General features: G+C 32.3%; 3 protein-coding genes across 7 annotated transcripts; 1 reads left to right on the top strand and 2 right to left on the bottom strand.

Moving 5' to 3' along the window:
* Positions 1–162: 162 nt before the first annotated feature.
* LOC145959512 (protein DENND6A) lies at positions 163–4,923 on the bottom strand. Of its 2 annotated transcripts, none has more exons than XM_083078429.1 (9): positions 4,212–4,923; positions 3,654–3,993; positions 3,280–3,552; positions 3,015–3,200; positions 2,088–2,335; positions 1,826–2,016; positions 1,502–1,767; positions 1,207–1,419; positions 163–1,136 (listed from the first exon to the last, which is right to left on the bottom strand). In XM_083078429.1, the coding sequence occupies exons 2-9, from the start codon at positions 3,801–3,803 to the stop codon at positions 936–938; spliced, it is 1,728 nt and encodes a 575-aa protein (XP_082934555.1). In that variant the 5' UTR covers positions 3,804–3,993; positions 4,212–4,923; the 3' UTR covers positions 163–935. The 2 variants fall into 2 exon arrangements, with proteins under 2 accessions (XP_082934555.1, XP_082934554.1); XM_083078428.1 differs by having other exon boundaries at positions 1,502–1,770; positions 4,212–4,922.
* A 1,181-nt stretch (positions 4,924–6,104) lies between these two features.
* Positions 6,105–9,890, top strand: Ric (Ras-related protein interacting with calmodulin). Of its 2 annotated transcripts, none has more exons than XM_083078430.1 (5): positions 6,105–6,774; positions 6,852–6,908; positions 7,091–7,179; positions 7,296–7,487; positions 9,203–9,890. In XM_083078430.1, the coding sequence occupies exons 1-5, from the start codon at positions 6,570–6,572 to the stop codon at positions 9,437–9,439; spliced, it is 780 nt and encodes a 259-aa protein (XP_082934556.1). In that variant the 5' UTR covers positions 6,105–6,569; the 3' UTR covers positions 9,440–9,890. The 2 variants fall into 2 exon arrangements, with proteins under 2 accessions (XP_082934556.1, XP_082934557.1); XM_083078431.1 differs by having other exon boundaries at positions 6,106–6,774; positions 7,091–7,164.
* Positions 9,891–17,054: 7,164 nt separating this feature from the next.
* LOC145959515 (uncharacterized) lies at positions 17,055–21,305 on the bottom strand. 3 transcript variants are annotated; one of them, XM_083078432.1, is made up of 7 exons: positions 21,081–21,305; positions 20,761–20,998; positions 20,033–20,333; positions 19,738–19,816; positions 19,174–19,347; positions 17,851–17,946; positions 17,055–17,251 (listed from the first exon to the last, which is right to left on the bottom strand). In XM_083078432.1, exons 2-7 carry the CDS (start codon positions 20,925–20,927, stop codon positions 17,151–17,153), a joined length of 918 nt encoding a protein of 305 aa, XP_082934558.1. In that variant the 5' UTR covers positions 20,928–20,998; positions 21,081–21,305; the 3' UTR covers positions 17,055–17,150. The 3 variants fall into 3 exon arrangements, with proteins under 3 accessions (XP_082934558.1, XP_082934559.1, XP_082934560.1); XM_083078433.1 differs by lacking the exon at positions 21,081–21,305 and having other exon boundaries at positions 20,761–21,074; XM_083078434.1 differs by lacking the exon at positions 19,174–19,347 and having other exon boundaries at positions 17,059–17,251; positions 21,081–21,301.
* Positions 21,306–26,607: the final 5,302 nt, after the last annotated feature.

Here is a 26,607-nt window from a genome sequence, read left to right on the forward strand (position 1 = left end):
AATTAATATTCTAAATAAAGTTACATTATGAAATCTGCAGTTATATATGTAAGATGTTTATTGTAGAATATTATAAAAATTAATGTACTTTTAATTTCATTTTATATTCTATAATAAATGTCTTGTACATATAACTGCAGATAAATATAATAATCCAAAATATTGTATTAAAATAAATTTTTATTACACATCATTTGTACCCCATAATATTTACAGATCTTTCAAAAATGTATTTACATCGATTAACATTCCGATCCTCATACATTCCACTTGAGTCGAAATTCATTTTCTCGTGAGATTCCTATTATTATTGCCCTAAATAGAGTATTTGCCCCAGTATTTGATAATCATAAAAAAAAATTACAAATTAAAATAATACAAAATTATTAATCGATATAATTGGTCGAATAGAAAAAGGAAGCTATGCTGATTGAGTTGGCATTACAAAGAAAATCACAAATGGCTGCTACAGTCGGTCGAACGAAATAGAAGATACGAAATACGTAAGATTATTACATAAATTTACGAAACGCTATATATATCAGAGTATAAAAGCGAGATCGAGAGTACTTGAGTAGTATACTTAAGCATCTAGGATGTTTGAGCGGTTAATTTCTGTTACGCATACAGTGGATTTACTTCGTCAACCTGTCTGCAGCAAGTATTTGAAGTTGCAGCTCAAAATATACGTATATATATGTGATAATATCTTGTTTTATATAAAATTCATTGTATAAATTCTCAAACTATAACAATTAAACTGTAACTGTCTCATCCGTTCGTTTACGTCATAATAAATAGGAAAAAATGAGGTGGAATCTTGAAATTATCTTACGTATGTTACACTTCTGAGTTGACTTAAATGTAACCCCAGCTTATGTGGAGAACTAAATGTAATATTAGCGAGTTTTGATATTGATAATGTAATCGTACTGTCAAGATTCGCGTTTCAAAATAATCTTCAAATCTTCTGGCAATACATGCGTAATGTCATTTATTCTTTCTCGTAATCTCTCTCTTACTGAGTTATCGATTGGTACGTCATCGATGCAGCTTCTCTCCAACTTCTGACGAATCCTAAGAATCATATCGACCACCTCCACTTCCTGTTTCCCCTGCACCCACGTCTTCAAGTCCTATCCATGAAAAAGGTATTGAGAATACTAGAGAGGATATAGAAAAAAATCGACATCTTTTAATACGTACTGCTTGCGACAATTTCTCCAATTGTTTAGCTTGCAACTGTTGACTCAACTCTGTATATCTAGTGTGAAACCATCCAGAGAAGTTGGGCGATCGAAAGAATCGTTTGTACAGTCCCACCCAATCTCCCTTTATACCTGTAGTTAACTGGGGACCGGAGCTACTTAAGCTAGCTAGGAAGTCATCTGGATTGAACATTTGTGGTGTAGGAGTTGCCTGAAGTAGTCGCATTTTATCACACTTTACCATGAGCCGAAAGAGATGAGATTCTATAATTATTAAAATAAAACTGATCTACCTTAAAAGGCGATATGTTCTTTTGCAGCGGCATGAGAGTCGCGATGTACCTCTCTAGTGGAATCATGAAACTCTCGGTTAGCTCTATCAAGTGACGTTTCAAGAGCGCAGTTTGCACCTCGCCCGGCCTCTTCGTCTGAATGCCCCTGAACAGTTTCTTCAAGATGGTCTTATCCTTCTGCAGGAAGGGTTTGTATTGAGTATAAACGCCAGGTTTCGAGTCCAGCACCTTGAGATTTTCGGATCTCTTGATCTTGTATTTTTGATCTTCTGAAACATAAAATCTTGAACACAAACTAGTAAAGATAAGTGTCATAGAACTTACCGCTGCTGTTGCCGTTGCTTATTCGGATGATGTGCGGCCAGTGCTGCAGAGTCTTGGCGAAGAACGGATTGGTCACGCCCAGAATCACAGCAGGCGGTGTCGGAGAGTCTGTGGTGTATTCCTTAAATTCCGAGTCGTGGATGGTGAAGTACGGGCGATGATCAGCGCAGTATTTTAACGGCGCGATCATGCTGTGGATGTTTTTCTTTTCAGTTATATATATTGTAAATAGATGATTTTCTCAATGTTTCATTCTACTTACGCTATAAGCGCTTGAACTAGTTCGGAACACGTGGTGGGCGAGCTAGCCATTACAACGATCGGCTCGCTGAGAAGCACCAATTCCCATAATAAATGCACATAACTGACAACGCTGGCTAAACTCCGAAACATGTCGCCTTCGTAGGCTGACGTCAACATCAGTCTTCGCGTTGCGTGTACATTCGGTGCGTGTTCCATGGCAGCAATTGAGGGTATGGTGGCTTTACAATTTTGATTTGGGATGTATGTCTGAAACAGTTGGACATTGATATACGCAATGTATCTATTTATATTTGGAAAAAACTGGTTAAAAATAGTCTATAAAAAATTTTCCATTAAAAAAGTTAAAATACATAGAAAACTTTTTTTTAGATTTGTCTAAATTGAGTGTTTTTTTTTCCAATTTAAGCTTTATCCAAAATAAAATCCTAAGTGAAGATTAGGAATCAATAGCAAATAAATTAATTTTTTATTAAATGAAAGGAAAATGCAAATTAGGTGTATATTGATAAAATTCTATTATTATTACACTTTTCTTATTAAAAATTAATATAAAATTTAATAACATTTATATCTCCAAAATTCTTGTTTTAAAAATTTCACATATTAATTTGAATTAAAAAAGACTTTATTATTAGATTTATTTTAATTTTTGAACTATAGTAATTAAGCACCACCTTGAGATGATTTATTAATTAAAGAAAAAATATCTTTTTGCATAAAATTGTATAAACACATTTTAATATGAATAATAGTTACTTTTATAATTTTTGTCAGTTTATTCTATTGGATAAAAATCCGGGACAATAAAAATCGGAATTTATGATTATTAATATTAATATTAATTTCATGATTTTTTCCATTCACTGGGCTTTTCTGGTCCTGTTATATTAATAAAACGGTTATATAATTTTAGCATATCTTTTACCTGGAATAACACACCAATAAGAGGTAAATGAACTGTCTGCCCTGGAACTGGAGGAGGCCATTGATCAATCTCGCGCACCACAGCCTCCATGAGCGCGATTCCGGCTTCGAAAAATTCCGGCGCGATTAGAGCGCACAGTTCACCAAACAGATTGACGAACGGCAGTTTCGTAATTATAACAACACTCTGAAAGCGAAATTTTGCGATTGGTCGTAGAAAGAAATTTCAGGTGAATCACAGTCTCTCGCTTTAGGAGAGCACAAACCTTTTGAAAATATCCTCTCGGCAAAGACTTGTCCTTTACTTGTCGAAAATATACGTATCCCCAGTAATAATCTCTATCAGTTTGTAAAAAAGAAGGTGAGTTTCTGTCGTATTCCTTAAGTGCAGTGGTTTCCTGCACCATTTTGCCACTTTGTCTTATTCTTACATGATACTGAGTATCTCCCATGCATCCAGAATTGGAATCGGGGAAGGCTAAATAGCAGACATTTGATCTCTCTTGCTCCGATAATTTAACATGACTTGGATAAATTGCCTATCACAAAAGAAAGTTTATTTATTACTTATGAGAGATTAGTACAGAAAAATATTTCATTTTGTGTTAGTTAAAGCAAAGCGAGGGTGATATTATTGTACCTCTATAGCTTGACCCAATTCAAGATCAAAAGTAACAATGCATATACAATGCACCCAATTATTAAAACGTTCCCATTTTTCGTACGTCATTTTCTCCTTAGCGTTTACATTATCCGGCTCTTTACTCGTCGAGCAGGAAGGAACTGACATTGTTTCTTCTTCTACTTATCTCGCTATTGATCTAGTCGTTAGATTGTGTATTAGCGCATGTGTCATTTGTCATTGTACAACATGATTGATTCCTCATGACATTTTCCATATGATACACTGCACTATAGCAATTGACTAATAATTATCTCATGTTACGACACAAAATGTGCGTAAAAACTTTAAATAAGACCTGAAAAATATAGATTTCATCTTAATATCATAAATATAAATGTATATATTATTATTAAAATAAATTATTAATATAAATATTATTATTTATAAAATATATAATAATATAAATATAATAATAGGAATATAATAATATAAATATAACAATATAAATGTAAACAAAATATATGTATAATAATACAAATATAAACAAAACTCTTGCAATTGAAATTAACTTACCACTATGTATATATATGTATACATTAACTATAAATCTGTTCTAGGAAGTTTTTTGCGCTAACTTTGACTATTCTACTCGGACTACGATTAGTCTCGAGAGTTTGTACCCTGTTCGATGATGCTTGAAAATATGGAATAATCTCTCTGCGTCCTTGAAAATCCTTTTGCGTGCAACGCCTAGTCAAGGATGAGTAATCACGCATAACGCCGTGCAACGCGCGTGTTCGCTCGTGTATACCCGCGATGTATCGTTAAAATCTCCTCCATATGCTCCCCACATCCAGATGACAATCTGTCAAACGAAACGTCAGTAGGTGCGGGCGCGCGAGCGAGAGTCGTCGGGGCGGAACAGCTGTTGTGCACAGTTGACATTCGTATAGACACGCGGCGCTCACCCTCGCTCCCTCGTAGAAATTCCTCATAGTGTTTTGAATATCGACGATATGCTGTAATTGGGCGCCTATAACCTCTGTCGAAGAATCCGCCTTACGATTACTCGATGACAGATGTCGGGTTGATCCGCTTCGGAGTCGAGTCACTTGGTATCTGTCTCTCGCGAGTAATAAATTAACATCGTTGTCCGGATACTTCACGATACGTGTTTCTCGTCTCTCTTATACATTTCACCGAGAAATCATAAGCGCATCCCAAGACATGGCGGCATCCTCTCTTTCTCTCAGCTTCGGTTTAAAGATACCATGGAGACTTCTAGTGGCGAATCGTGGAATGAACGGTTCTGGTCCTTGGAGTTGGAGAATGCATACACACACACACACACACATATTTCCAGGAAACAAAATTTTATTTTCTTGGAATAAAAAAAAATTTTTTTTAATCTAAATTAGAAAAACTAAAAATTATATCTAAAATACGAGAAAATTTTCTCTCATTTTTATCGAGTTTCTCAAATATTTTTCTTATTTACAAAATTCGTATAGTTGTTCAAATAACATCCCTGGCGAAAATAAATATCGGAGCGTAAGTCGAATGTAAGGAAAGAGTAACAGGAGTGTAAACGGAGCTTTTAGGAGGCGTAAATTGAAACAACGAAACGTAAATGAAGCGTTAACGCTCCTGTTACTCTTTCCTTACATTCGACTTACGCTCCGATATTTATTTTCGCCAGGGATATATTATATGATACAAAGAATTAGAAAAAAATGTTATATAAAAACAAATTTTATTATATATTTAAATATATTATATTAAACAAAATTTTATTCTTTTTAGAATAACAAAATTTTATTTACATAGAAAATTATAAAAATTATATTTAAGATACAAGAATTTTCTGTTATTTATCGGATTTTTTAAATATTCCTGTTATTTTTCAAAATTCACAATTGCTCAAATTGCTGTATTATAAACACAAAAAAATTGGAAAAAAATTTTAAATAAAAACAATTTTCTATATTTATATAATATATTATAGTAAACAAAATTTTATTTATTTTAGAATAACAATAAAAAAATTTTATCTAAATTAAGAAAATTATAAAAATTATGTTTAAGATACAAGAATTTTCTTTTATTTATAAAATATTTCAAATATTTATCTCTTATTTACAAATTCACAATTATTCAAACATGTATTATAGACACTTATATTTGAAGTTACAGAAATTCGAACACAAATAAATATTTTATATATAAATAATATGAGAGTAATATATATGAAAATTAACATATTTTATATAATTAAAATATTTGAAATAATAAAATATCTTTTTAAATAAAATAAAAATAATTTCTCTATAAACCTGTAACAATAAAAAATTGTTATTTGAAGTTATAAAAATATATATTATATAAATTCGAGCACAAATCAATATTTCATATTTAAATAATATATGAATAATATATATTTTATACAATAAAAATATTAAAAATATTAAAAATAATATGTTTCATATCATTAAAATATAAAAAAAAATATAATCATTATTTTTCATATCTATAATTAAGCTATGTAATCTTCGTAAGACGATGAAAGGGAAGGCTACAACAAATAACGACACGGTCCTGACGCGCGCGCGCACTCGCAACCCGCCTCGCGGCTGTCACACTGTCACGTTCACCTGACGAGTCTTGTCGAGTGCGAACCGCCCGGTTGACGGGATCAAGTGCGCTCGCGCTCGTTTCGGCCTCTCGACGAGTCATGCCGGCCGCGAGGATCTGAATCCACCACGAAGTTTCTCTTCCACTTGTCTTAAACATGAGTCACGTCGTCCGTTCCTACGTCTGTCGCGGAGCAGCAACGATCCACAACAACGTCAACAACACGGGTGTGTCGTCTAGTAACGAATCGCCCCGATACGGTGCGATCAAGTGTGTCAGCCGCTTCGCCGAGGGTCAAGTATGTCGGCGCTCTCGTGGGCGCTAAGCACGCACACCGACGTGCACGCACGTCAACCATCAGCCGTCAGGATGTCGGATTCTCAGGACAAGATCGCCGCCTGCAACGGCGGGGATGATGTGCCGGTGATGACGCAGCCCACCACCAGGGGTGGACTCAGGGTCTACAAGATCGTGGTGCTGGGTGACGGTGGTGTCGGCAAATCAGGTATCGTATATTGGCGTGATTAAGGTGTTTAACATTGAATATTTGGGCTGCATTCTGTGACGATGATCGTTTTTCAGCTGTTACTCTGCAGTTTGTCAGTCACAGGTTCCTTAACTATCATGATCCCACTATAGGTAAGTTATTAGTATCAGGAAAGCACTGCTCAAGTTTCTTTCAACTCTCAAGTACACAAGCGTGGTCCTTAACGAGTGAGAAGTAGGATAGGAAAATGTTTGGAGTGAAAGAACGACTCTGTACTTGAGGATTGAGATGAAAGGAGACGAAAGGAGAATAATGATTTCTCTCTCATTTGTAGAGGACTCATACCAGAAACAAGCGGTTATCGATGGCGAGGCGGCTCTCCTGGATATCTTGGACACAGCTGGACAGGTTCGAGATTCTTATGTATGTTACGATGGTCAAAATCAGCATCATGCGATATACATTGATACGTTCCTCTCGTGTACATCCTTATTGTAATGTTATTACAATTGGGGACGATCCTTTTGCATTGTGTACAGGTGGAATTTACGGCGATGCGCGAGCAATACATGAGATGTGGCGAAGGTTTCATGATATGTTACTCGGTGACAGATAGGCACAGCTTCCAGGAGACGATAGAATATAGGAAACTGATTTCACGTGTGCGCGCCAATGAGGACATTCCTCTAGTACTAGTCGGCAATAAGTGTGATTTACAACAGCAGCGAAAGGTATATTGAATAATCTCTCGAGTTGATATAACAAAATATACATAAATTAATGGGAATAATGAGATGTCAGGATGTCTATTCCATGTAAAAATATGGAGATCTGGATTTATAGATATTTTTTTGTATCTGGAAACATCAGGGAATTTTCATGAAATCAATTTTTTTAAAATTCTTATAAGTTTGCTTTTATATTATAAGCAGTCTACAAGCAAAGTAAATTATGCCTTTAAAATTATAAATATATATCTATTTTTATTTATATATTTAATGTCTCAGTAAAAAATCGAATATGCAATATATATTGTAATTTTTCAGTGATAAAAAATTACAGTATTTATTGTAATTTTTAGTAGTAAAAAAATGAAAATGTTATATAGAAATGAAAAATATTCATCTTTTGAAAGTTATTTAATTTTTATTAATACATTTGCAAATTTAGCACTCAAGTAGCTTTGTGTTTTTCCTTTGCATAAGTAAAAAGCATTAGAAAAAACGTATACAATAAAATATCTTAGTTTAAAAAGTTGCATTAAAAATCTTTAATTGAAATTTTAAATAAAATTACTTGGAAGATCTGGAAATTCTTTACAAGATTTAAATAGATTTATACATCGATCTTACATCGATCTATCAGAATATATGTAGCAATTAATAAAAAATAATGAAATAACAGGATATCTACTCCTGGGAAAAACATAGAAAATCTAAAATTTTTAGGGTTTTCTTTTATATTTGGAAAAATATGTTTTTTTTCATAATATTGCTCTAATACTGGGTGTAGTTAATAAGTTTCACTAATATCTAAATTATGTGAATTATCTATTTAAATTATATATAAATATATATGTATCTGTCTCTTTTATGTCAATATTAACTTTAACCAATGTCTTAACAAAATATTGCATATGCAGTATACATTTTTTATTGCAATTTTTGTGATTAAAAAAATGAAAATATACAAGTGAAAAATATGAATCTTACGAGTTATTCAGTTTTTTGTTTAATAGTTATTCAGTTTTTTTCAATATATTTGCAAATCTCTAATACTTGAAAAACAAATAGCTATGTGGTTTTCCTTCGTATGAAAATTAGAAAATGTATATACTAAATCAAATTTTAAAAAGTTGTTTCAACAAATATTTAAATGAATTTTTGAATAAGATTGATACTTGAAAGATCGGAAAATTTTTTACAAGATTTGAGTAGACATCCTGGATATCGATCTCTGTCGCAGACTGTTCTTTCCTCTAATTAGAGCAGCTAGAATATCTGTTTCCTTTGACGAAAACGTCAAAGGACAAGAATTGTTCAATTTCAAAGGGACTAATATTCTGATAAGCGAAATTTTTCTTAATGATACTTTTTACGAGATTTCAAGATCATCGACATTTTTTTTAAATGAGATGGCATATTTTCATTAACACAGTGCTTATAAAAAAAGTAAGTAATTTTTTCATAAGTATTGAATTTATTTTTTTATAAGCTACATCACTGCGTTAATGAAAATATATTATCTGATTTTTAAAAAATGACCTTGAAATCTCGTAAAAGGTAACATTAAAAGAAATTTTGCTTATCAGAATATTAGTCTCTTTAAATTGAACATTTTTCATCCTTTGACCTTTTTCGTATCATCGGAGGAAACCGAGATGTTCTAAGTGTTCTAGTTAGAAGAAACACCCTGTATATTGAACTCGAAGTCATTATTATTTCAGGTGACCACGGAGGAAGGTAAGGCACTTGCGGAGGAGCTCGGTTGTCCGTTTTATGAAACATCCGCGGCGCTCCGACAATTCGTAGACGATGCATTCTTCTCCCTGGTCAGACAGATACGTGCTAAAGAGAGATCCCGCAACTCGCATCGCAAGCGCAGCCGTTGGTGGCGAATCCGTTCGATATTTGCTTTCATCTTTCGACGAAAGCAGAGGCACGCTTTGCACTATTCACCCTAAAAAAAGAACTGTGAAGTTTCGATAACAACATCTTCTATTAGTGAGATTACATTGAACCAATAGGCGATACCAATAGCAATGACGAGAGTAATATCATAGTATAGATCACAACGAAGAATATCGATAATTTTTTCTTTTTTAACTAACTATAAGAAATTTTTAGGCTCTGTGTATTGAAACATAAACTTAAATTCTAAGGCCATAAGAGCTAAACGCGGATGATAGTGCGTAAATTCAACGAGAAAATAAGTTTTTCGTTGAAACTTATTTGTGTGCACAGGGCACAAATTTTCTTGGTACGATACCAAGCAAATTTAAATAATTCTCAATTCGAGAATTTATTTAATTATTATCCCTCTTTCCCCCCTGTAATGTTGTAGGCGAGAAAAAGCCGATTCAGCGACTTTCGGCCCGATATTTTTCTCGCCTACAACATTACAGGGGGGAAAGAGGGATAATAATTAAATTTATTCTCGAATTGAGAATTATTTAAATTTGCTTGGTATCGTACCAAGAAAATTTGTGCCCTGTGCACACAAATAAGTTTCAACGAAAAACTTATTTTCTCGTTGAATTTACGCACTATCATCCGCGTTTAGCTCTTATGGCCTTAGAATTTAAGTTTATGTTTCAATACACAGAGCCTAAAAATTTCTTATAGTTATTTAAAATTCACGCCGGCGGAAGATGGCGTTATTCTTCAATTTAATATATAATTGTAGGCGACCGAGAACTATCGAGTTGAGGGGTCTGAATAGCTCAGTGGTAAGAGCAGTCGCCCGGCAAGCGAAAGACTCGGGTTCGATTCCCGATTCAGCGACTTTCGGCCCGACATTTTTCTCGCCTACAACATTACAGGGGGGAAAGAGGGATAATAATTAAATAAATTCTCGAATTGAGAATTATTTAAATTTGCTTGGTGTCGTACCAAGAAAATTTGTGCCCTGTGCACACAAATAAGTTTCAACGAAAAACTTATTTTCTCGTTGAATTTACGCACTATCATCCGCGGTTAGCTCTTATGGCCTTAGAATTTAAGTTTATTTTTCTTTTTTCATACGCTATATAGTTTCCCTCGTTCAGAGACTGATGATTCGTTAACATCTCACTGCCTTGTCGTTGACCCCCGGTGTATGTATTCCGAAATTGCAAACAGAACAGAGAGAGACTGGAATATAATGCATACTTGTATTTATCTTAGATCTGAGGTCTCGGATTAATCAATCATTCGCGCGCGCATGATGCTCAATAGAGAGAAACAGAACACGATTATATATACAGGGTGGGCCATTTTAATATATGCACCCAAATTTCTTTGTACCTAAGACAAATACGGAAAAATGATTCAGACAAAAGTTTTATGGTTTCGAGGGGGCCATAAGATGGTATCATTGGTTTGACCTTGAAGAGTTATTTGAAGGTCACATGAAGGTCACCTTTAATTTCTTAAATGGAACCTACTATTTGTCATTGCATATTCTTGTAGCTTATCTCGAGAGCTTTCCAAAACACTATAATTAAGTACTTTTTTGTTAAGTACTTTTTGAGTTATGAGGCTTGAAATAATTTCTTAATTTTACATAAACCGTAAAATATCTTGTAAAATATTCATTTTTCGATTATCTTACCTTAATACTTTTACGTACAAAATAATGAGAGGAATCAATTGGTGTAAAGAAAACACATAATTGTTTCGACAAAAAATATGGAATTGTTAATTGCAAATTCCATATTTTTTCTTAAAAACAACTATGTGTTTTCTTTACACCAATTGATTCCTCTCATTATTTTGTACGTAAAAGTATTAAGGTAAGATAATCGAAAAATGAATATTTTACTAGATATTTTACGGTTTATGTAGAATTAAGAAATTATTTCAAGCCTCATAACTCAAAAAGTACTTAACGAAAAAGTATTTAATTATAGTGTTTTGGAAAGCTCTCGAGATAAGCTACAAGAATGTGCAATGACAAATAGTAGGTTCCATTTAAGAAATTAAAGGTGACCTTCATGTGACCTTCAAATAACTCTTCAAGGTCAAACCAATGATACCATCTTATGGCCCCCTCGAAACCATAAAACTTTTGTCTGAATCATTTTTCCGTATCTGTCTTAGGTACAAAGAAATTTGGGTGCATAGATTAAAATGGCCCACCCTGTATACAAAGTGTATCAAAAGGTAAGATCAAGCAACTAGGTGAAAGAGAAGCTTGAATAGAGTACATAATGCTAGTACACTTTTTTGTCTTCACTGTTGGTTTAATAAATATATTTATATATATATTAAATATATTTAATAAATATATTTATAATGGTTTAATAAATATATTTTCAAAAGAAATGTCCCTCAAAGTTATATAAAATTTTAAGTGACGCATTGCATAGTAAATTTAATATGATCTTGAGTGTTCTCAAGGTCATGCATGGATTATTTTGCTATTCACACTATTCAAGATCATTTTTACTTAAAATCCTATAACTTTTGTATGGAATTTTTTTCGAAAATGCGTATTTTTCAAAGTATTAAGGCGTTTCAGTGCTTTCTGTACACCCGCATATAAAGCGCTATATTTATTAAACCTAATACCTAAAAGCCATACCTAAAAAATTAATTATTTCTCTATACTCTACTCAAACTCCTTCATTTCCTAGTTGGTTGACTTACCTTTTGATACATTCTATATATATATATATATATATATATATATATATATATATATATATATATATATATATATACATACATACATACATACATACAAAACACACATATAATGTATATATACACATTTAGTAGATTCATACTTTCCACAGAGAGAGCACATTTACGTGAAACTTCCAGTTTTCTAATGTTTCTTACGCAATTTTAATTTACCTCGTATAGGCTGATAATAATTCAAGTTACGTCTTATGAAAATTAATAACGGCGATAAATGAAGGTAAACGTGGAGCCTAAAGCAAAAGCATTCAATTAATTTTTGAATAGATACAACTCCAGCGAATCATTTTTCTAATGGTTGATGTTTAAATTCTAGTTTATACTATTAGTAGCTGATTATGTGACCAAAGAGAGAGAAATATATATTATAGCACACACACACACAGTGTTAACAATATAAAATAAGAAATGATTTTTAGCAATACAGAAAAAGAAAACGAGTGCAAGATATTATAAGAGTTTTACAATACAAATTGTTGCAGTTTTAATTATTGATAAGGAAATATAAAATCGGTTTTCTATTTATTCTAATTTAATTCAGTGTAAATATAAAAGATATACAATATTAAATGATTTTAATAGTTAGAATACGCTGCTACAAATTATATGAAAGCTATATAAAAGTTGCAATAAGTTGCAAAGTTTAGAACTGTTATGTATTATGTGAATCACACATATGATCTCTTTAAGATATTTCAAAGAGACATTTCTCAATTAAAATATGCACGAATGTTTCTGTCATAGACATAAATAATTAAAAAATTGGCAATAAAAATAAATATTACATTAATTCTATGGAAGTTGAAAAAAAAAATCATGTAGGCTATAAAATAATTAGAACTCGTATATTTGCGGTATAAATAACCCCTAAAGAATATTGGAATTAAATTGCAATTTACTTTCTGTTAACAATATCACCATGCCCTAATCACACGTGCAGCTCTTCAAATATGTAATTATATAGTTATAAATTCATATACTTTAGATCAGTCACTAATTATTTCCTAATTTAGTGCTATTTAGTTACGAACTGATAAAGTGAGATGTTTGTAATAAAAAATTTGCGCTAATACATGTAAATATACAAGAGCAAGCAAAAATCATTTATATAGACATAGGTTCACATAGTAATTATCTAGTCGTTACTTAATTTTTCCTAGTCACATTTTGCATTTTGTTGTAATACTTTAACTTTTACATTAATTTAATCACACATGAAAGAAAACTAAAATGCGCACTTTTACATAGTAATTCAAATTTATTGCAATATATATTTATGATATATATTGTGAATATATATACATATATGCATATATATATATATATATATATATATATATATATATATATATATATATATATATATACAGGGTGTATCAGACCACCCGTGCCAGCCAAATATCTCGAAAACCAAGAACGACAGACAAAAATATTTCAGACAAAAATTGTAGGGTTTCAAGTAACGTATTATATAGTAATATTGGTACGACCTTGAATAGTGTTGTCAAGGTCACGTGAAGGTCATCTTAAATTTCTTAAATGGAACCCCCTATTTTTCATTAGATATTCTTGTAGCTTATCTCGAGGGCTTTTCAAAACACTATAATAAAGTATTTTTTCATTTAGTACTTTTCGAGTTATGAGGCTTGAAATAATATCTTAATTTTACATAAACCATAAAATATCTTGTAAAATATTCATTTTTCGATTATCTTACCTTAATACTTTTATGTACAAAATAATGAGAGGAATCAATTGGTGTAAAGAAAACACAAAATTGTTTCGAAAAAAAAAATGTAATTTGCAATTAACAATTACATTTTTTTTTCGAAACAATTTTGTGTTTTCTTTACACCAATTGATTCCTCTCATTATTTTGTACATAAAAGTATTAAGGTAAGATAATCGAAAAATGAATATTTTACGGTTTATGTAAAATTAAGATATTATTTCAAGCCTCATAACTCGAAAAGTACTAAATGAAAAAATACTTTATTATAGTGTTTTGAAAAGCCCTCAAGATAAGCTACAAGAATATCTAATGAAAAATAGGGGGTTCCATTTAAGAAATTTAAGATGACCTTCACGTGACCTTGACAACACTATTCAAGGTCGTACCAATATTACTATATAATACGTTACTTGAAACCCTACAACTTTTGTCTGAAATATTTTTGTCTGTCGTTCTTGGTTTTCGAGATATTTGGCTGGCACGGGTGGTCTGATACACCCTGTATATATATATATATATATATATATATATATATATATATATATATATATATATATATATAATTAAATAAATATTATATATATAATTAAATAAATATATATATATATATATTTATTTAATATTAATGTATATAATGTATCTAATTCTCAATATTTTCAATACTGGCTATTAATAAGCACTGATGATTTGTCTCGTAATAATAGCAGTGAGATTGTAGCTATTTGTAGCAGCAAATACTAAGGTATTACTGGCAGCATTGACAATGAAATATATAATTAATATAGCGTAATTGTATTGAATAAAATAAATGTATGAGTAAATGTAATAATTGTATGTTTAGGAAAACTGACATAATATGCGAAAAGTATTATAATTATTGTGTCTTATAATTAAAAATAATAGCGAATACCGAAAAAGTAGCTATTTTAGAGAGAAATAAAATCGCCATAAAGAGAAAATAGCGCACATGTCGTGTAAAGAACTTGTTGTTTTATATACCGCAGAGTTCGTTTTATTTATCAGATAGGAATTAAATAGATTAAGCGTCACATAATCAAACACATAATATGTGGCGTAGATTATGGATCTGGTACATGATAACGAAATCATGACCTGGAAAATGTAGCGAACATAAATCTATACAAAAAACAATAGCAAATATGCTTTACGAGGACAATATGATAATCATCGATTGTTTTGAACTATACATTTTTATTTAACTTACAAACATGCTTATACATATTTGCTATATGTATAAAAATTCGAAAATGTTATAATGAAATTTTAATAGTATGTATATAGAATATTAAGGAAAAAATGGACCATATGGACTACATGGGCTGATGCATGTAATTTTTTACTTAATATATATATATATATATATATATATATATATATATATATATATATAAATAGAAAGTTCGACATATATCGAGCTATTTATCGCACAATGTAGCGCAAGTCAACATCACACAAACTTTAGGAATTTTGCGATACCCAGAAATGTGAAATTTTATGTAGGCTAAATATATTTTCGATATACATTGGATCTAATACAAAATTTACACATTTCACATGCATCATGAATATGTATAAATAATTTTATAGTAAAATGTCACTCTGCATTGATGAAAGAACATGTGGATGTGATCTTTTTAAATAATCAACTGATGCAATATAACGCCTAATTAATTCCCATTATCACAAATATGTTATAATTTGAATTGTTACTTACCTTTAACAATTAACAAGAAGCGCAAAAATATCTTATGTATATCAAAATTTATTGTCTATTTTTTTTATAAGACTGCAATAAAACTGGCAAAGAAATATAAATGAGGATGTTTATTTAATGAAAGACACAAAATTTTATATTTTTATATAAAACATTCACAATTTATTACATAGTTTTATCACTTTTTTTCTAATGGCACAAAACATGGCTTATTAAAAAATCATTGAAGACATATTGTCTTGTCTTATCAAATATCGTATAATATTTTTGCATCTTTTTCACTCTCAGATCTTTAAACGATTACAATCGACCCGCTTATTGCACAAAAATTCGATATATTGTTTGCAAATATATGCGTATCAAAAAGCAGTCAACTTATTTTGGCACATATGTATGTACATTACTTTGTAGATTTTTATCCTCATAAAAATGTAAAAAAATTTATTAGAAATGTAAATGCTTTTAAAGTAATAACGTATAAAAAATACTTGTATCACAAACAATTAAGTATGATACAGTGAAGCAAAATACATACTTTGTATGATACATAGTGTGAAACGTCATGATAGATCAGAATATTGCTAATATTTATATCTATTTAAAGTATGTATATACAGGGTGTTTCATTTTAATCCGACCAGTCGAATATCTCGAAAACCAAGCCCGGGAGAGAAAAATATTTCAGACAAAAGTTGTTTGGTTTCGAGGGGGCCATAAGATGGTGACAATGATTTGACCTTGAACAGTCATTTGAAGGTCACATAAAGGTCACCTTAAATTTCTTAAATGGAATACCCTATATATTTTTGCACATTCTTGTAGCTGACATCGAGAGCTTTCCAAAACACTATAATTAAGTACCTTTTCGTTAAGTACTTTTTGAGTTATGAGGCTTGAAATAATTTCTTAATTCTACATAAACCGTAAAATATCTAGTAAAATATTCATTTTTCGATTATCTTACCTTAATACTTTTACGTACAAAATAATGAGAGGAATCAATTGGTGTAAAGAAAACACATAGTTGTTTTGAAGAAAAAATATGTAATTTGCAATTAACAATTCCATATTTTTTCTTAAAAACAACTATGTGTTTTTTTTACACCAATTGATTCCTCTCATTATTTTGTACATAAAAGTATTAAGGTAAGATAATCGAAAAGTGAATATTTTACAAGATATTTTACGGTTTATGTAAAATTAAGAAATTATTTCAACCCTCATAACTCAAAAAGTACTTAACGAAAAGGTACTTAATGATAGTGTTTTGGAAAGCTCTCGAGATAAGCTACAAGAGTGTGCAAAAATATATAGGGTGTTCCATTTAAAAAAATTGAAGTGACCTTCACGTGACCTTCAAATGACTCTTCAAGGTCAAACCAATGATACCATCTTATGGCCCCCTCGAAACCAAACAACTTTTGTCTGAAATATTTTTCTCTCCCGGGCTTGGTTTTCGAGATATTCGACTGGTCGGATTAAAATGAAACACCCTGTATATATATATAGTGTATTTTACATATTTTTATCCTCTCTTTGTCGTACCTTGCGTTTTCTCCTCTTCCCCATAATTGTCTGGCAGTAGCATAGTTCCTTCTGTATTTTGAATATCATCTCCATTGTTATCTATATAAATAATAAAAAAAGAAAAAAAAATTTATCGCTAATTGCAGTTACTCTCTCTTGAGTTATTTTACTCTAATTTTTTTTCTATAATGAAGATAATTATAATATGAAAAAAATAATTGTATACATATATACATACTTGGATATACACATACATACATATATAATAAATAAATAGTATAAATATAAGTTACAATATAATAATAATATATAAAAATATATATTATTATATAAGTATAATTATAAATAAAAATTATAAGTATAATTATAAATAAAAATTATAAATAAAAATATATAAAAAATGTAAATAATTAAAAATAAAGAATATATATAATAAAATAAATTTTATATATATATATATATATATATATATATATATATATGTAAAGATTATTTAATTTTATTATTGATATGTGTATGTGTCGTGTATCAATAGTAAAAAAGAGATTTTATAAAAAGTCTATACAATAACGCTAAAGAAGAGATCCAATCAAGTTTCTCTTTTTTGTATGGAATATTATGATTATCTATAATATTTCTCAGCAAAAGAGTAAAAGCGATAAGATGTGTGATATCACTATATGTAAAGTTCTAATTACCACGTGCACGATTCTCAGGATCTCCTAAGTCGTCGGCCATATCCTGCTCTGCGGCATCAATCGACGTGCCATTGACTTGTTTCGATTCCGTTTCAACTGAAAGCCACGTAAGCTAAATTACTACACTAAAATAAAGGAAATTGGTACGTATTTCTGAAAACGTTTTAATTGTGACGTTATACAGAATGGTAACTCTAAATGAGAGAGTTATCTCACACATTATATATATTAGTAATTAATATATAATGCAACTTCCCACTACAATATATTGTGCGTACTCCATGCACATTAATGTAAAATATGTTAGTTTTTTCATGTTAATGTTTTTTTTTTAAATAATAATAACAATAATTATTATTAATCACACAATTTCTTTTGTACAGAATAAAAAACAGAACTTCTTATCAAAAGTATCACATTATTATATTTTCGATAAACATGTTTTATCCTAACATTTTTGAAGAGTTGACAATTATAATTTATCACATCATTTTTTTATTGTTCAACATATTTTTACAAATACAAATTAAAGTTTGCGCGTGTATAGTTTACATTTAAATGCTTTATATCATTTGTATAAGATTTTACTATAAATATAAATGTAATATTGCAACAAACTGCGTAAGTAAATCGCAAAATTACTCATAAATCTTATAATGTCTGTCATATAACTTAGTTATAAATCATTCAACAATCTTGGATATGCTTTACATACATGACAAAGCATCCGATATGTAAAGATTTACTTTTATAACACATAATTTAATATATTCTTGTTCGTTTCTTTAATATTAACTTAGAAAAAGAGGCGTATTTAGCACTTAAAGCAATATAAAAATACAATATTCTTATAGGAAAATAAATTTTTAATAATACTCTTGCATGGCACTTATTGATTCTGAAATTATTACTGCCAGATTTAAATTATATAGATACACAAGTGTAAACAATTAGACTTTGTAATGTAAAAAAAGCATAATGAAAGCTAACTAATTGTACGTATATTATACATTGTTGTTTCATAAAGACAATCTCTCGTGTTACAATTAGACTAATCTGTCTCGTATGAAAATTTTTCGGCGATTGAAAATTAGAGAAATGAGTCGTGTGTCGTTAGAATGAAACGATGGGGCCGGATACGTATGATACCACATCATTAAGTTAAAAGCGGTACAGCGGATTTGTGTGTTCTTAATAGAGGTCCACTTACAAGTATAAAATCAAAAGAATGTGTGATTTATATATACAAATCTACTGCGAATCTCTAATCTCATGTCTGTGGTAGCATTCTCTCGCTCCGTGGACGGGGAAAGGTATCACTACCTTTCTTCAACATAGCCACTGAGAAACGAGGAGTTTGGCGCACAGCACCGGGTGGGTCTGTTGGTAGGATCGGAATCCCGTGAAACTTCACACCTCGTTGACCAGCTACGGATAGTCTTACAGCAGACACCGGTACCGGATGCAACTGTGGCTTGTTAATGACCACTGTCATTGCTAGATAGCAAACCCCGATAATATCTTATAATGCTGAGTCAAAAGTGTGCAGACAAAAAGGAACGTACTCGAATTAATTCTTGCGTGATCAGCCCAATCGTAATTAGAACTAATGGGAATTCAAAAAAAAGAAAAGAAATAAAAAGACTGGGATCTTTATCCCGCCATTGAAACAGGGTTGATTAGCAATAATAAGTTAGCAAACTTCTGGATTCATACAATTATTACTGCTAATGCAATGCAAATAATATTATTTATACTGTGTATAAATTGCTTCAAGTTTAATAAATTGAACTATTATTTGAATGCGATTATTAATTGTAATATAGAGAAAACACAAACTCTTTTACAGGAATATGTCAAACAAAATTCATCATGAAGGTAACTTACATGGCTGGAGATTCGGAGTCTCTTTTTTCTCAGATGGCGAAATACAAGTAAGCTTCAGTTGGTCCAACTCTCCTTTTAGCTATAAAATAAGTATTTTGTCGTAATATAATAATATATATGTATATTTTAATAATAATAATAACATAATAATGCAAATATAATATATACTTTAATAATAATATAAATATAATATATACATTATAAGTATTTTGTCATCTCAATATTTTAAGAATTAATTATATTAAAATCATATTTAACTTTATATTAGCACTATTATTGAGAAAAAAATTCATACTCTGTCCACTTCCTCCTGAAGCTTCTTGTTCTCATCTCGCTTCACATCTAATTGAGTATTAATTGTGTCTTTTTCTAATCTCAATGTTTCTAGTGTTGCAGTTTTAGTGGCATCCAGTTTGTTTAATGAGTCTAGTTCACTTTTGCACATAGTAACAGAGTCCTCGAGCTCGTCATTTTTCTTTTTAAGATCAATTTGCTGTTCCAAGCGAACGTGTAATGTGGCCAACTCGTCCTCCGTATGCTTATATCTTTGTTCCAAGTTACCACGCAAAGTTACACACTGATCTCTCTCTTCGGCACTGAAAGAGGAAAATCAATTCCAATTTTCATGTCACAGAATAAAAGAATAAAAACCTGAAGAAGGATAATGTTACACATATATACTGTGCAAGTAAACCGCAAGAAAAAATGATTACAAGAAGGATATCAATCATTTTTTATGATGCAATTATATAAACCTCACAAAAAAATTAGAATTTTTTACTGCTTGACATTTATGACTATTTGAATTCAGCGCTATCTTCACTATAAATACTTCAAATTATATGTAATAATATCATAAAGCCTTGAGGTTCAAACTTAATTACACTTATTAAAACTATAAATATAACTGACATATACCAGACTTAATGACTAATGATTGTCATTTTTATCGCACTGACAAGATATGATAATCGACGAGTAAAATTCGCAAGGCAACTGACAGTTGCCAACTGTCAATCTCACCTGATTTTGAGCTGCTCGTTCACATCGTCGATTTGCCTGACGAGCTCCAGGTTCTCGGACGAGAGGGTCCACCAGTTGCAGATGAGCATGAGGCACGCCAGTAGAAGTCCTCCGACCAGGAGGGGCGGGCATCTGCCACCGCCGACCCTCATCCCGTCGATTCCCATTACTAGATTTCCGTCTTTCCTTTCGTTCGCCAGTTACTCAACGGAACATACGTATCACGTTATCGCGGGGTCTGCGGAGAGCAGATATGCAAATGAGATGATGTACGTGTCGTACTATGCTCTATGAAAACACGAGCCGCTAACGTAACTAACCCCACTCCGAATCCAAATCCCTGAACGTCGGGCAAACGTCAGAAGGACGTCGTCCTGAGAACGACGTCGCGACGACGCTCCTTCAGGGGATTCTTCGCGCGACAGCCATTTGAAAATTGAGTATTTTTAACGGATTAGGGCTGTACTCTGATATTATATGCCGCGGGCGCCGGTGACGAGACGATACGATATGATACGATACGGCGTTTTGATGCTTGGGCTATTCTGACAGACGTATATACCGAGTGTCCCAGGACAAATGTATAATATGTATTTCGAACAAATATTAATAAGTTCTTCGAAATTTTATTATTTTTTCTGTATCGACAAATATTCTTATCATGCAATTAATATATTTAATATATAAATTAATATACAGGGTGTCCCATTTTAATGTCCCACCCCAAATAACTTTCTTATTTTTAATTTTAGAAAAAGATGTTTCAGACAAAAGTTGTATGGTTTCAAGGGGGACATAAGGTGGTGTCATTAGTTTGACCTTGAATAGTTGCTTCAAGGTCACGTAAAGGTCACCTTCAATTTTTTAAATGAAACCCCTTACTTTCTATTGCATATTCTTGTAGCTTATCTCGAGAGCTTTCCAAAACACTATAATTAAGGAATTGTTAATTACAAATTACATATTTCTTTTTCAAAACAACTATGTGTTTTCTTTACACCAATTGATTCCTCTCATTATTTTGTACGTAAAAGTATTAAGGTAAGATAATCGAAAAATGAATATTTTACAAGATATTTTACGGTTTATGTAAAATTAAGAAATTATTTCAAGCCTCATAACTCAAAAAGTACTTAACGAAAAGGTACTTAATTATAGTGTTTTGGAAAGCTCTCGAGATAAGCTACAAGAATATGCAATAGAAAGTAAGAGGTTTCATTTAAAAAATTGAAGGTGACCTTTACGTGACCTTGAAGCAACTGTTCAAGGTCAAATTAATGACACCACCTTATGTCCCCCTTGAAACCATACAACTTTTGTCTGAAACATCTTTTTCTAAAATTAAAAATAAGAAAGTTATTTGGGGTGGGACATTAAAATGGGACACCCTGTATAATATCTACGTTCTCTATTTATTTATGTAAAAATAATAAGAACTGAAAAATAATTAGAAGAATAAATTTTCTAATTATTATTCAGTTATCATGTAAACGGGCAGGCAATATACCCAGACAGCACAATGACATCTTAAAAACGTATTAAAAATAAACAAATTGGACGTTTCATACGTATTTAAAATATCCAGATTAGAGCCTAAAACATCTTTAGGATGTTTTATGGATATCCAGTGTTACTATTTTGGACATCCCAAAAATGTCCATTTTAAAGACCAAACGGACTAAAATTGGACTTGTTTTGAACATTAAAAAAATATTTTAAAAATAGGTATAAATAATTTTTACAAAATATTTTAATGAAAAAATTTAAATTTATTATATTAAATTTTTCATTATTTTATATTAAATTTGTTTCATTATTTTATATTAAATTATTCGCCGGACATTTACTTGTCCAACTTATAAAATCAATTTAATATCTGAAACTCGTGATTTAGATCAGAAATTAAATTGAACAGTATATTTTTAATCTTATTTGTTACCTTTTGCAAACTTTATATAATTCTCATAACTAAAACTTAAATACGAGAAAGATAGCGCATCGCACGTCGCGTAGCGGTAAACGAACGAACTAACACATCCTTGCGTGCTTGCGCGAAACTTTGATGTCCAAGATCGGACATCTTATGGACGTCCAAATATTGGCCATTAACGGATGTCTCAAATCGAATGTACGATGGATGTTCATTTCATGTCCATGGACGTGTGGACGTAAAATGGATATAAAATGAATATCCATAGGATGTCCTGTGCTGTCTGGGTATAAGAAAAAGAGAAAACGCACTGCAACATATAAATAGATTTTTTATACAGAAATTGAGCTATTCTGATAAATGTATACCGAGTGTCATGAACAAAAATTGTAACGCATATATCTCTTAGAAATTTTGTTTCTTTTTTTGTATCGACAAATATTTTTTAATAATATAATTTTAATAATTAATAATATATGAGAAAAAATATTTCTGTATATTTCTAATTAATTATGATAAAAATATTTGTCGATACAGAAAAAAAAATAAAATTTTTAATAGCTTTTGTAAATTTTTGTTTAAGAAATATGCGTTGCACTTTTTTTCATGACACTCGATATATACATTTATCAGAATAGCCCAGCCCAATTTCTGTATAAAATATGCAATATTTATACTACTAGAACAACACAGGCGCGCGCTACGCGCGCGCCATTTAGCTTTCTATCAATAATTTAAATAAATATATATGCATCAATACACAATATTAATATAATTAACTAATTTCTTAAATGTTATTTTGAAAGACACACACACATACACACAACATAAAGGCCATTCCACAATAGGTCCAATCAGCTGACAAGTTGCTTTGCTTTTGGTCAATCCGCAACTGTCAACTGACAGCAGGGGCACTTGCAACCTATTGTGGAATGACCCTAACAGTAATATACAACATATACATATATACGTATACAAAGAATAATTATAGTAACTTGTAATTATGTCAAATTTATTAGATTATTAAAATTCTACATTTAAATAAAATAAAATATATATTTAATATTATTTCAAATTAAACAATAAACAACAAATCTAATAACATTAATTAACTTTTTTTAATAATATGCAACAATAAACAATTTGATTAAAATAATAATAACTTCTGTCTTTTTTGTTCATTTAAGTTCCATTATTACATATTTTTTTTATTCTGCAAACACAAAGATATATATTTTTTTTTTATATTTAAAATATGTATTCCGTAAATATCTATTATATAATATTATATATATATAATATATGTATTATATATAATATTTTTATTTTATTTAAATTTTTATTATAGTTGAATTATAAAATAGAAAACAAATATAAATTTTTATTTACTTGCGAAAATTTATTTATTGATTCATCTTCATTAATTTTTCTTTTTTTTGGAGTATGTACTCCTTTCAATAATTGTAGCATCGACATATGCCCATCAAGCTTACGTATATCTTTTATTGAATTGACTATTAAATATGGAGGTTCTATAATGAAGTAGAAAAATATATAAAATTATGAGTTTGTTTCCATTACATTACAAACATTTGTGTTAATATACAGGGTGTTTCATTTTAATACGACCAGACGAATATCTCGAAAACCAAGCCCGGGAGAGAAAAATATTTCAGACAAAAGTTGTTTGGTTTCGAGGGGGCCATAAGATGGTGACAATGATTTGACCTTGAACAGTCATTTGAAGGTCACATAAAGGTCACCTTAAATTTCTTAAATGGAATACCCTATATATTTTTGCACATTCTTGTAGCTGACATCGAGAGCTTTCCAAAACACTATAATTAAGTACCTTTTCGTTAAGTACTTTTTGAGTTATGAGGGTTGAAATAATTTCTTAATTTTACATAAACCGTAAAATATCTTGTAAAATATTCACTTTTCGATTATCTTACCTTAATACTTTTATGTACAAAATAATGAGAGGAATCAATTGGTGTAAAAAAAATACATAGTTGTTTTTAAGAAAAAATATGGAATTGTTAATTGCAAAATTACATATTTTTTCTTCAAAACAACTATGTGTTTTCTTTACACCAATTGATTCCTCTCATTATTTTGTACGTAAAAGTATTAAGGTAAGATAATCGAAAAATGAATATTTTACTAGATATTTTACGGTTTATGTAGAATTAAGAAATTATTTCAAGCCTCATAACTCAAAAAGTACTTAACGAAAAGGTACTTAATTATAGTGTTTTGGAAAGCTCTCGATGTCAGCTACAAGAATGTGCAAAAATATATAGGGTATTCCGTTTAAGAAATTTAAGGTGACCTTTATGTGACCTTCAAATGACTTTTCAAGGTCAAATCATTGTCACCATCTTATGGCCCCCTCGAAACCAAACAACTTTTGTCTGAAATATTTTTCTCTCCCGGGCTTGGTTTTCGAGATATTCGACTGGTCGGATTAAAATGAAACACCCTGTATATACAGGGCGATCCCGAAAAATGATCCGTCTATAAAATGACGTATTCCTGACACCATTCTAAGACAATTTTTCCTTTACCAAAATTTGTTTTGAAGCGTAGTTTGAATTATTAAAGGAAGTAGTTAACGTATGACGGGTCGAATACAAGAGGCAGGCAAGGGTGGCGCGATTCACCGTCAGACGCGGGTGCTTACGCGGGGCGCCTGCTGCGATCAGCTGGTCGCTATACACATACAGACACACATGCGAACACATACATTTTTTTTTTTTTTACGCAGGGGAAATCCTCAAGGATACCCCCCCTCCCCGGGGAGAGAGAGAGGGTTATGTCGGACTTTTACCGGCTAAAACCCCTGCGGGTGTCCTCCACCGCGGTGTCACGGGGGAGCCACGGGTACGCCACAGGCATTCTTCCGCGACCCCCCCCCCACCGCCTCACCTCCAAAGTAGCCGGGAGGGAGGACACCCGTCCGCCTCCCGGCTCCGCCTAGTGGGGGTATTGCACCGGTGGGAGGTCTCCCCGCTCTGCACCTGTTCCCCCCTCGACGCGGCCGTAAGCTGGCCTCTTCTAACGCTGTGGTGGGGGAGCGGGGGGGGCCGCCGGGGAGGCCATGCGGTCTCTGCAGCCCCGCAACCTCCCTACTCACCCCACCATTCCGCCAGCAATGCTGTAAAGGGGGAAGGTAGGCCTACCTCAGGTCCCCCATTCAATCTCCGTCCCGCGTGGGGGTTGGAAGCCCAGGAAGCCTCCTCCTTCCTCGCCGGACCCTCCTAGCCGCTGCTCCTCCTCCCAGGGCTGTTGTTGGGGGGGGGGCATTTTCCGCCGGTCCCTTTCGGCCTCCTCCTTGGCGCACATGACCTCTTCGCAGTAGAAGGTCATGGCTCTCCACTCCTCCTCCCCCCTCAGCATTGCCTCTATGACGCTGCCGAGGGAGAGGTCTGCCCCCACTACTGCGACCAGGGCACGGCGCTGCACCTCCCAGGCCGAACAAGCCTCAAGGGTGTGCTGCGCCGTGTCCCGGTCCCCCTCACAATGGTGGCACCTAGGGGTCGGTTCCCTCCCGATGCGGCACAGGTAGTGACCGAAGCACCCGTGCCCGGTCACCACCTGCGCCACCCGGAAGGTGATCCGCCCCCAGGCTCTCCTCAACCACACCCCAAAGGCTGGGAGGACGGCCCTCATAACCCTCTGGTTCTCGTGGGCTGGCCCGGCCAGTTGCCGCTGCCAGTCCACGAGGACCAAATCCATCACCTTTTTCCTGATGGCCTTCTTGACCCCCGGCTCCACCAAAATTCCCCTCCCCCGAAGCTCCCTAACCCCCCAGTACATCTCAGCCCGAGCACGGGCTAAAAGCTCCAGGGGAGGGGAACCCGCCAAGACCGTCACAGCCGCGTATACGACCGTGCGATACGCACGCGCAGCCC

This window comes from Camponotus vicinus, unplaced genomic scaffold (assembly GCF_025532165.1).
Source record: "Camponotus vicinus isolate PSW18456_S1 unplaced genomic scaffold, iyCamVici1.0 SCAF_1, whole genome shotgun sequence".
In the NCBI taxonomy this organism is placed as follows: Eukaryota; Metazoa; Arthropoda; class Insecta; order Hymenoptera; family Formicidae; genus Camponotus; species Camponotus vicinus.